Here is a 12,693-nt window from a genome sequence, read left to right as displayed (position 1 = left end):
TTCTTAAATTAGTAGGTGAAGAATTTTTGCAAGTCTTCAGACATCATTTGTTTAATTAGGTGAAGAATATGGGATGGTTGGTTTTTGTTTCCTGTATAGAAATTGACTTGCTGACAGCTTTGGTCATTTGCACAAAAACTTTATTCCTCTATTTTTTGGTCTTCTATGAAGTAAAAGACTCAGAGGGTGATATAATAATGTGCAAATCTATGGACAGTCAAGGTCTTTGTATTCTCCCATTTTGCCCTGTACCCATCATAAAAGGTTTTTTTTTTTTTTGATGAGAAGGTTTTTAATTTTATCAAGACCAATATTATATATTCATTGGTTTAAAAAAATGCTTTAGATCAAATATTTATTTAGATTGATAACCAATAATTATAATTGGTAAGACATACTCATGTCACAGTACAGTATATGAGAAAATATAGAGAATAAAATAATTGGTATATCATATATATATATATATATAGAGAGAGAGCATCAAATTAATGTCATTAACAATTTTACGAAATTTAGCACTTAAAATTTAAACATTAGGTTTTACAAATTAAGATTAAGATAGATTAACTTACATCTTATTCGTGATCTATCTTATGTACATAGACATACGATACAAACTTTATCCATTTATTTTCTCAAAAAAAAAAAAAAACTTTATCCATTTAAGTTTTGATTCAAATAATACAAATTTAAGAATACTATTTAGTTAGGTTTGACTTATATTTTGCTCATTTTTCTATATTGTGTGAATAAACAGGTGAAGCAAAACCTTATCCATTTAAATTTAAGCTTTGGTTGAAACAATGGGAATAAAATACCACTATCGAATTAACCAACAACAAAAGATGGGAATAAAATTCTTTTAAATTTAAAACTTAAAGCACTTTAAATTATTTTATTGCTAAAACAATCAATTAAGAGGATTTTATCATAAACTATGTAATTTTAATGATATCTCGTAATATGTATCAAGTTTGTTTCAAAATTATAAGTGCATACGTGATTTTTTTTTTTTTTTTTTTTATACAATCCATGATGAAGTTTGACGGTTTTATCCCTTCTGCTTAGAGAATTCACATCTCAAAATGCAAAAACACTACAATGTAAAATAGATAACAGTGTAGCTCAATTTCAACAAAAATGCTGCCACGTAGTTATTTATTTTTGTTGCAAATTATTCAACTTTCTACAGCATTATGTAAAATTCTCTCTCATCTTTCCTCTACAGACAACCAAACCACAATATTGCTCTCTCAAAGCCGCTGCTGCCAATGACCATTTCCATAGTCATCAATGATAAAGCTACCTAAATTTTCAGAATATTAGATTTAACCATGAATCAAAATTAGCTTTATTTATATTATTTATATTACAAACCGCCTTATTATGAGTCAGTTTATTAACACAACTTAAAAGAGTAGCATAATTGCATTGTAAGAGCCCCCAAGACCATTAGCCATGTAATAATTCAATACAATTTGAAGACAAATGAATAGATAAGGAGGGTATTGGGATGTAAATTGTTGTAACTGTTTTTATTTGAATTTAAATTAAAATGCAGGGTGTGTGGATAACATTGAAACTGCTGGTAACTGCTAAATGATGATATTGGGAGAGAGAAACTTATTGGAGATGTAAAATTGGATGAAAAAAAACTGCTTTTCAAAATTTATTTAAAATTTAAGAGTATTTAAATTAGTAATTTTACATGTTTAACCACAGTGTATATATATATACTTTATAAACATGTGGATTTGAGTGTAGTGAAAGTCCAAACATGTTAAGCCCCTTGAATGGTATAGATAATAATTCAACCTTGAGAAATGCATTAATATGCTTGAATTATGAGCTTGTCAGCTATATGAAATGATTTTTCAAAATCCTTATTTATGACTAAACCTTAATTTAAGACACCAAATCATGATGTAATTCTCTTGTTCAATTGATAATCCCACCTCCCCTTCTTGCACTATCAATCAATATATATATATATAAAGCTCTTATGCGAATCAAATTGAAAAAATCTAGTATAACAAACTATTCAACAACTTCTTTGCCACAATTGTGATGTAGCAAACTGTGAATGGTTGTTTATTACTTACACATGAATCCACTATTTTTTCATGACTAAATCTAAATTTAAGACAAAGTAATCCTCTTATTCAAGCAAAATATAAACAAATAATTATATTAGGGATGTTACAAATTTATTAGGTAAGCCTTACAAATTTATGTATGAATTTTTAAATCTACGACAAAAAAATAATTAAAAGATTTATTATTATGTTATTAATATGATCAATTTATATCTTTTTTTTTAGAGATAGTTTAAACTATGGGTTCTATTTCTGATAATTTTTCTTTATCGTTAGATTAAGACACCAATTAATTTTTAATAACATCATATTTTTTATTCGACGACAAGAGAATTGAACCCCAATTTACGTTCATTTATAATTTTTTATTGTAAAATGAATAATAAGTTAATAATATCTTTAGCATTTGTCTAAAACAAAAGAAAGATAAAGTGGATAATTCATGTAGCATTGTTCAACTTTTCTGTTCACCTAGAAATATCATAAATTCATCATGTGGCATTAAAATTTTACCACTTAAAAATTAGATAATTTTTTTTTCTTTTCCTTTTCATTTTTTCTGGGGACAACAGTAGCAACTGTGTCATAAAGTTGTTAACATTTTCATATTTTGTTAAGGAATAGTGAGACACTACAATTAATGACACCTCAAATCAGGGGAGTGGTATGCATTCGAGGAAGACCCATAACATTAAATACATCATGATTTGCAGTAAATTGCATTTATATATGTTCCAACTCGACCACCATTCTTTTTTTCTTTTTTTGGAAGCAACTCGACCATCAAATTACCACGCAACAAAGAAATAAGTGTACACTCTTTTATGAAGACATCAATGTTTTCCATGAGTTATGTATCCATTTCTTTCCAATATAAATCATTTATATAGTTTAATTTCTTCACCAAAAAAAAAATCAAAATTCAAAATATGTACCATTTTTTTTTCCTTCAATGTTTGATGAGACAAGGATTTTTTATATGTTGCACTTGAATCAATTTTCTAGAAATAGAGTCATTTTATTTTGAAAAAAAATAAGACATTTTTTGTTAAAACAATTGGAATAGAAGTAATGTAGCTATGAAGGTATTCAATATAGAATTGGGTAGTTTAGCATTAAGAGTAAGATTGGCTATTTCCTTTATCTAATAAATATTAGTAAATAAATAAATAAAGAAGAAGATTGGCTATTTCATCTATAGGACAATTGAAGGACGGGTTTGTGTACATAGACAGCATCTACAATAATTTTTTTAACAAAAAGATGGATGAATAATAGAGATTTATGGCTTGCGAAAGCGTGAAACAATCATTATATTAATTCCAATATGGACAATAAAAGTGAATGAATTAATTAGCGAAAAGAGTAATTGACTTGGCAGCTTTGTAATTAAACATTTCACTGTCAGAAAACTTCATTCGTGTTGTCGAAGGTTTCTTTTAATGCTACATAGACACCATGCATGAATGCATGATAATTGGAACACGTTTTAATTAATTAATGAATATAAGTTAAAATACGATGGTATAAACTAGATTGTCCTTTTGTTATCTAAATTACCTTCTACGGTATTTATTTAAAAAAAAAATTATCTTCTATGGTCATGCACTAACAAAATTTCCTATAACCATAACTAGGAAATTTGGAGGGTCTTTACTTTTTTTCTCTTCTTTTTTTCTTTTCTTTTTGTTAAGAGATAAAAATGTAGACCAACACACTCTAGCAAATCCTCAAAAATCCAAGACATTACCTCATATTGGATGAGCAAATGTAATTTCTAGTTTGGCATAGGCACTATGAGAGAGTTAAAGATATTAGAGAAAAAGAGTATAGGGGTGCTGTTGAGAATGGTCATATGATACATCAGAAGCTAAGGCAATTGTTGGGGTAGGCAGATAAGCAAAATATATTCTCACCTTGTCCTCTCTTATGGGCAGAGAAAACACAAGCAGAACAATATAAGGCTGGTTGGTAGGGATGCTAACAGCACACATGTCCTTTAGTGTTAAGATGGCTATGAAGGTAGTCATTAGAGAATAAGGTAAAAAAAAAAAGGGGGGGGGGGAGGGTGGGGGGGATAATAATGGATACAAGTCACTCTTTGGAGAGAAGTAAATTGAACACCCAATTAGAATGTGACATGTAAATGAAAGGTTTTTAGAGAAAACACATATCAAGTAAGTTGGGTTTAACATGCGTTAATGAAAACCCAACACCCAAACCGATTACAAGGTGCTTTACACTTCAAATTTTGTTTTAGATTCCATCATTTCATATCATATTATATTGGATAAATAAGGTGCGGGTAGGATGATTGATCAAGTGCGATGTAGAAAATTTAGGACAATAATAAATTTTGAACAATGACATTGATAATGCTTGGGCAGAGAGAGAAAGAGAGAATAATGCTTCTACTATCGGTTTTGCACATAAATATGCAATGAAGTGTCATATGCTAATTCCAAAAACAAAACAAAAAACCTTGAACTGCACAAGAAGGCAAGGGCACAAAGGCCTTCTATTCAATGTCATAAATAAACAAGGTGACTGCATGCGAAGGTGGGTTTCCAAATAGAGGCTTTGGAGTCAACATCTAAACTTGGCCCATATGAACACTATCAGATATTAATTACTCGTAAGTGCCTCGTGGAGCATCATAAAGTTCACAACCAAACATAATAAAGGACAGTCAAAAGGGCCATTTGGACCCAAACCCACTCTATTGACACAAAATGGTTATGTGGGCTTGAGATGCACCTTATTCCAAAGCCGATAGCATAGAGAAGCACACCTCCCAAGTGTAAACACTTGGGGGAGATGAAGCTTCAAAATCAGGCATTTATTAAAGAATATAGAGGCATCGTTGTCACACGTATGGGAGCTTATACATGTGGGTCCTCTGTATATATAAGAGAAGTATTTTATAAATAGCAAATAGTTTTCGACACTTAGGTTGCGTTTGGGATTAGAGATTAAAATCAGTCATTTTACTATTTAGTTTTGGATTAGATTATTATTTAGAGTTTAAAGTCAGTTTGGGAATAGGTTGCGTTTGGTATTGGCTGAAAAATATAGTTTTTTAATATATTTTTTTTACTGTATAACTTATTTTTGCTGCTATTTATGGGTCTCATTACAATTTTTGGTACTACTTATGGGTCTCACTGTACTATTTCAGCTAGATTTTAGCTTTATTTATAATACTTTAAAAAAAAAGTCAACTTATTTTACTATTTAGCTTATATGTACATGGTAAAATTGTTTGCTAAAAAAGTGTTTTGTTATTTCTTCCCTTCTACCAATACAAACAACAAATTGTCATCTCTTATAGAGGAAAATGGGGAAGACTTGTACTATTTGCTCAAATTTTCAGTATAAATATTTATTGCTAGAGGCATTTTTCTTTTTTTGATAAGGACTAGGTAGCCATTTTTCTGCTGACAAAGGTGCCAAGAAATACCCCATTTCACTCAAAACTACTTCTATGATGGGTATGCTGGAAAGCAAGGTTGTCAAAATCGGGATCCTATGTAGGATCGTTGAAGGTAGGTGAGATCATAGATCGTAGGATCGGATCGTGAATCGTAAGATCCTACATATTTTCAGATTTAAAGCAAAAAACACATTGATAATGACTTTGTATGTTGAATAATTACATAAATTATAAATTCATCCATAAAAAAACTTAGATTTGCATCATATGATGTAATTTGCATGTCATACATCACTAAGTCTATACTAACAAAACAAATATATTTAAGTTTTGACTTAATGTATCTAAAAAGTTCAATAAATATTTAATTAGCAACCAAATACCAAAATATTTATCAAAACATAAGGAAAATATTTTTAAGTTCTAAGTTCCAAATTTGAAATCCAAAATAAGTTAGCAAATGGAAACTAGCTAACTACAATATGAAATCAAAAAGTAAGATGAATATTAAGATAAAGTGAATATTTAATTATTCCCATTCTAAGGTTCTTATAACCACCGTCCTAAATTCCTAATCATCATCATTCATTTCATCATCTATGTAGACATTATATATTTGTATAATAGAGTTGTAAAAGATATCAAGATACAATTTCACACTCAACTATTCAAGTTATACCACTCAGCAACAATTAAAGAGTATACTCAAAAAAATCAATCAATCTATATACAAATACAAGCATAACTGATAAAATTATATAAAAAAATATATTTTAGTAATATTAGAACACAAATTAGTATATTGATCAAACAAATTTAACAATATTATAGCTTAAAATGCAGCAAAACCAAGTCAAATTCTTCATTTAGAAATGATGAAACATTCTTTCATTTTTATTACAAGTGAATTAGAAACTAGAAAACATTTGCTTAGGTTGACATAATTTTATAAAATAAAAAATAAAAAGTCATACCATCACAACATGAAAAAATAAAAATCCTTAAAACTTCATCAAAACAAAAAATTTATCCAAAAAAAAAAAAAACAAAAAAATTATGTTTTTGGTAGGATCGGTAGAATCTCATACGATCCTACGATCCTACCATTTTTACGATCCTAGTGCGATTCTAATCGTTTTGGTGAGATAAGATCGTAAAATCGTGCAATCTTACGATCCAGATCGCGATTTTGACAACCATGCTGGAAAGCATGTTAAGATTTTTGCTCGTTGCTTTTTTAACTCATACAACTCCTTAAAAGTTTTTTTTTTTTTTTTAAACTCATACAACTCCTTAAAAGTTTTTTTTTTTTTTTTTTAAGGTACAGTTGTACTTTTATCCAGCTAATTTTTTTAAAGTCTAATAAGGCAATGAATGTAAACTTTCTAAGACAAGCAAACTAAAAAATTTCATAGTTCAACTAACAATGATGGACGATGGTAGGTCTCAACCGTAAACGAGCTTCTGTCAACCCAAGTATCATTACTGCTTAAAACTAATTCACATATAGAGCCATCTATTCTTCTCAATCAAATAATTATTTTGTGGAAAATGAAGTAGCCACTTGTCTTCCAATATAATTTAGGCGGTTGGATGAAAATGACAAACACCTAGATCATCCTATAAATGCATTTAGCTTTTAAGATCCTTTTGGTGAAGGAATCTAAGTTGTTAGCCCCATTTCTGATCAGATAATGGAGGAACTTAGCATAGACGTTGAAAGCCGGAAAGGATAAATATTTGTTAATACCAAGTGACTGGCTAGGGTGTGGTGGTAACAGAAGTGGGGCTCTTTACAAAAGGAGATGCACAAGTGACATGAAAAGTTCTGCCATCCACTCACATGCAAGACTGATCTAAGTATCTTTTCAGAATTCTTCAGGCCCTTCTCATCAAAATGCAAATTCGAAATTGCTTCAAGAAACAAGATATAAGCTTCTCCACACAGATGGAATTAGACTATCCCAATTTGCAACAAAGTAAAGGTTTTTCAGCTCAAACACCAATATTCATTCATTAACAAACCACTCCCAAGAGAGGAGTAAACAAACAAATAGAATACAGAAATTTATAAAGGCCTGTTTCTTTTAGGCTTTTGAGAAACTTTGGCCACCTTCCCACCACTTACATGGAGAATCTTTTAAGTAAAAAAAACAGAGTCAAAACTTCCCACTACAGAAAGGTAAAAGGTTACTGGTTATAGCCCCACCTAAAGAGTAAAAAGAGAAGGGTATACAAGAGAGAGAGAGAGAGAGAGGCATTACACTAGATTGAATGATACATAAGAAGATTAAGAGGGTGAAATGGGGTTTTTCTTCAAGCACAATTTGCATTTCTACCAGGGCCTCCATAGTAAAAGAACTGGCCCCAATCCCCATTTCTGCCTAATTGGACATCATAGCAGTTAGATTGCTCAGTAAAGGTACCAATCCCTTTGGGAGCCTTGAGATTGTTTGAGCTATCAACAACTTGAACATTCCTGAAATAACTTGACTTGCCAAACCCCTCCTCTGGAAAATGACCACTGCCCATTTGAGTTGAGGTGTGCTGACCGCCAGTCTGTGAGTTCACAACTTCACCACCCCACTCAATCATGGAAGCACTTTCAGCCAAGTATGAGAATAGGAAAGAAGGCCAATAACCCAATACATAGTCATTGCCAAACTGCATCCACCAATGCCCCTCTGTTGGATCCTGCAGAAGTTCCCAAAAACAAATTATAAAAGTAGTCAATTTTTTTAAGATATTAACAAAGAAAAAAAAAAGGATTTTGTCAGGGCACTTGTTTCACTCAAAAGGGGCACCCAAACTATGTTAACCAAAGGCAATGAAAAGCTAGAATAAAATTATAGTGTTATAAAATGTTTTATGATGTGCAAAAAAAGAAAAAGGCAACTCTAAACTTTTCAATGTCTGTAAGTAATAGTTTTCTTTCATCATTTACAGTAAGTATCCAAATCAATGATCAAAAGAAATTGGCAAAAGATTCTAAACATCAGAACTGTCCAATGATGCCTTTTGACTCCCTACCCTCAATTATACATGGAGGTACTGATTTTGCTGCTGACAGTGCCAAGGATCAATTTGCACATCTAATGGAAGTACCCTATGAAAAGGACAATCAACATTGACGCTCACATGCATCCATCCTTGGCAGTATCAGCTCCATCTACCTTTCTCAATCCTATTATTATAAAGGGTGGTCAGTATTTTATCAGGGGCCGAGTGAGGGTGCTTTGGCCTTTACCTTCCAGACAAGTATACTAATATCATATTGGGAATTGCGAAACGCAGAAACAGGAGAGATGCTTGCTCCCATTGCTATCTGGCTGTTAATTTGAATAAAGCCTGAGCAGAGGAGGTTGTAGCAACCTGTGGCTTGGTATGCATCACTCTGAAATACATTCACAGAAAGCAAAGTGTGAGAGGAAAATCCATCAACATATCTATTAAAATCAACAGAAGGCATACACAAAACGACTTGGAGTTCAGGAGAAGTTGAAATATGAAAGCTTAGTAGCTTACAGTCCAGTAGGTGAAAAGTCTTGTATTGTTATCACCATATAGATCTGGGCTAACCTGTTTCATGCATGTTCAGGTAGTAATTTAGCAATGGGCTTAAAGATTGAAACAGTGTTACCTGTTTCCAATTGTCAGTTTAATTACTTTTCTGTCAAGTCCAAACTTTTTTGTCAAGTCCAAGTATTTATTATAATAATACCTGCCACCCAGCTTCAATGCTGTTAAGATCTTCGCCAAAAGAACCTCCTAATATCCAAAGCTGAGACAAGCTGAACTCATTAGGCTGTTGTATTTTGGGTTCCCAAACATTGATGGTTGCTTTTGCTCCATAGAATTTATCTCCTTGGACATACGCTATTGCATGCTAAACAACCCCAAAAGAAAAAGACCAAACAAAAGCAACAAAGAAATTAGAAACAATTAAACATGATAACAATGAGAAAAGCCACTTTACCACTTTAAAAAGAAGAAAAAGGTCACAACTTTAATTACCTGATGACCGCTCTGATTGATGAGATCAGGATCTGCTGACCTGGGCTGAGGGGCGGTTCTTCTCTTCTTCCTTCCATATCTTTTGATTGAGCTTGCTCTCAAAATATCATCCTCCTTTGTGCGCCTAACGGGAATGGTGCCCTCAGGGCACTTGCCATTTTGGTGCCACAGCTGTTTAACTGGGCTTGATCTTTCTATGGGGTTTGCTGCCACTTTGTTCTCATCAAATAGCCCTTCTGGGTGGTAACTAGGCCTCATCTGATAGACCAAAAAGACCGAACAAATTAGTAGCAGTTTACAAAAAAAATTTGAAAAAAATCAAGGAGATAGATAGGTGAAGATTCTGGACCTGAATTTTATGGTCTTTAAGGAATGGATGATCAAAAGCTGGCTGGTGAGACATGTGAACACAATCTATGACGTCCCCATCTGGACTCTGCTTAAACACAAAATATCAATAAAGTAACATGAGAGATACACTATGATGAAACATTTCTGAAACACAAATTTTCTCACAATATGAAGAAGTTACTTTCAAGTGATGTGAAGGGGATAAATTAGAAGCAATTAAATTAACCCAAAAAGAAAAAAATAATTACAAGGATTAAAATGAATAAATAACTTTGACTGAAGTACAAAGTTGTATTTATGCAATACATCTCTGCTTGGTTGCAGAGACAGTGAATCAATTATCATTACAGTATTTTTTTATTAAAAAAAATACTGAATATTGCCCCATCATATATTTTGGTAATTTTCATTATTGTTTCAAGTTCAATAAATACATAAAAGAGAAATCATTGTAGAGAGAGAAAGTCAGAAAAAACGAAATATAATCAGAAAATCATTGCTGCCTCAAAAGCCTGAATTCCCACGAAAAATGCTACATATTTTAGGTGGAAATTATAGAGCAAGACTGAAACTTGAGAAATACCCATTTGCATATATGCACCATACTAAAAAAATTACAAAAAATAAAAAAAATAAATAATGCATTTTTGATACTTCACTGTCTATAATAGCAAAAACAAAAGGCACCCATTTCACCAAAACAACAGGAAACACCAACTTTCAATCAGAAAAAGGGTATTCTGTCCTTCACTTTCTCTCACTTTCCTTCATTTTCTCACCGTCCAAACAGAGGCCAAATGGTATTTTAAAAATTAAAAAAAACACACACATACAAGAAAGTTAGAGAAAAGAGAAAGTAAAGTGTAGAGAAAAGAATGGGACCTCAATGCTTTTCACTGCAGGCTTGTTCAAGCGGTTCAAATGCTTCTGGACCTCAAGTTTCTGCCTTGAAGCACTCAATCTAGCAGCGCAACACATTGAGATCAAACCCCATAAGCAGAAAGCCACTGCCAAGCCTCTATTTGTTCTCCCTCTACTACTAAACTGAGAAAGACCCATTTTTTTTTCTCAACACCACCTCTAAAGTTAGTAGCTTTCTCACACTATACACAAAACTCAAAACCAGTGCAGTTTGAAGCAAAGGCTTTGTTGTTACTAGTTACACAACCATTACAACCTTAAGCTAATATGAAGAAGCTCTCTCCCTCTTTTTTGCTTATCTCACCAAACCTCAAAAGCCCACAACTTTAGCAATGGGACTGGCTCTTGTTCCACAAAAAACCCAATAAAAACAAAACCCCACTAGTGCTCAGTGCCCACCTCTCTCTCTCTCTCTCTCTTAAAAAAAAACCAATAACTTTCTCTCTCTACACTATGTCATTTTCTCTCACTTACTTTTCCATTAAAAACTATCCCTATTTTTTTTTCTCTCTCTCTTTCTTTGTCATTTTGCCTCTGCTTTTTCGCCCATTAATAAGAATGCCACACTGTCCACCTCTCTTTCTCTCTCTAAAAAAAAACTTTTCACTTTCTCTCTCTAATTGCATGAGGGGCTAAAGTGGAATAGGAAAAGTTGTGATGGGAAATGGGTCGTTTCATGGAAATGGAGGAGGTTACGGAAAACGGAACAGGCACACACACATGCACAGGCAAAGCTTTGTTTGTCGTTTGGGGGTGACCCACAATGGACATTTTTATTGGGTTTCCCATTTTGCCCCCACCCCATTTGAAATTCGACCTCTTGGAACCTAACATAATTACCAATTTGTCCATTTCCTCGTGCTTAATTTACCTTTCTATTTTCCTTAATCAATTGCTTAACTTGGGAAATGATTGTCCAAATTCAAATGTTGTGCCTACTTCCTTAGCTGTAATGGCGTCTCTAGATATCCTAGTGGAGATTTTTACCTATATATATATATATATATATCTTATTAGAAATGGTCAAATTTCAAATTATGATAATTTTGTATGTAATGAAAGTTTTTTTTTTTTTTTTTTTTTTTTTTTTTGAGAATGGGCAATGGAAGAATTAGAGGGTAATTAGATCCTTGCTCAAAACAAAGAAAAAAGAGGGTTATTGGATCTATATGCATTTATACCTAAACAGAAAAGGAAAGGAAAGATTGTTTAAACTTTTTAAATTGCAAGTGGTCAACCTTACTACAATTTATCAGTGGAAAATCCAAACTATCAGGCTTTTGGAGTGTCACCCTCAAAGTATGGATTGAGACTCTAATTTAAGGCTAATCTAAGTTTACTCTAATTTAAGTCTAATTTAAGTGAACGGGAATGACGCTCAACACTTGCCTTTTTTCACTTTACAATAACTTGTACTTTTAAAGTATCCATTACGCTATGGGCGTGCAATAGATACAATTATATTAACTCAGAGCTCGTTTATGATGTGCTTATTTACTTCAGTTTATTTGAGTTTTTAGTTTCTTTTTGGTACTATTCATGAGTCTTATTGTACTTTTTGATACTATTTATGGGTCTTATGTATTATTTAGCTAACTTTTAACTCTCTTTTTTTACATTTTGCGTAAAAAAATTTCAGTTTCAACTAAATAAGTTGTTTCTATACGAAACTAAAAATTTAGTGAGCTCTCTCCTTTTTTAAGGTTGGCAACTTTTCTTTCTAGATTATGAAAGCATCTTGTAAAATGTACCATAACAATAATAGATAAATAAATAAAAAAAGCATTTGCAATGTTCACCGGAAATTACGAGAACATTTGTAATGTGCATCACTAATTTAGATGAACAGTGGACTCGAGTTGAAGTGTTGATTTC

General features: G+C 32.1%; 1 protein-coding gene across 1 annotated transcript; it reads right to left on the bottom strand.

Moving 5' to 3' along the window:
- Positions 1 to 7,518: 7,518 nt before the first annotated feature.
- LOC115974943 lies at positions 7,519 to 11,324 on the bottom strand. Its single transcript, XM_031095530.1, has 7 exons — positions 10,780 to 11,324; positions 9,896 to 9,982; positions 9,547 to 9,804; positions 9,254 to 9,418; positions 9,058 to 9,111; positions 8,780 to 8,926; positions 7,519 to 8,226 (listed from the first exon to the last, which is right to left on the bottom strand). The coding sequence occupies exons 1-7, from the start codon at positions 10,954 to 10,956 to the stop codon at positions 7,849 to 7,851; spliced, it is 1,266 nt and encodes a 421-aa protein (XP_030951390.1). The 5' UTR covers positions 10,957 to 11,324; the 3' UTR covers positions 7,519 to 7,848.
- Between the last annotated feature and the right edge of the window lie 1,369 nt (positions 11,325 to 12,693).

This window comes from Quercus lobata, chromosome 1 (genome assembly GCF_001633185.2).
Source record: "Quercus lobata isolate SW786 chromosome 1, ValleyOak3.0 Primary Assembly, whole genome shotgun sequence".
Lineage (NCBI taxonomy): Eukaryota > Viridiplantae > Streptophyta > Magnoliopsida > Fagales > Fagaceae > Quercus > Quercus lobata.
Note: the sequence above shows the minus strand (reverse complement) of the source record. Positions and strands in the feature narration are given on the sequence as shown.

What these genes read in the sequence shown, in the direction of transcription:
- LOC115974943 (XM_031095530.1), bottom strand. Translation starts at nt 10,956, where the DNA reads ATGGGTCTTTCTCAGTTTAGTAGTAGAGGGAGAACAAATAGAGGCTTG. An exon ending in CTGCAGTGAAAAGCATTGAG is followed by an intron (nt 9,983 to 10,779) that starts GTCCCATTCTTT and finishes GTGTTTAAGCAG; the next exon opens with AGTCCAGATGGGGACGTCAT. An exon ending in GACTTTTCACCTACTGGACT is followed by an intron (nt 8,927 to 9,057) that starts GTAAGCTACTAA and finishes AATGTATTTCAG; the next exon opens with AGTGATGCATACCAAGCCAC.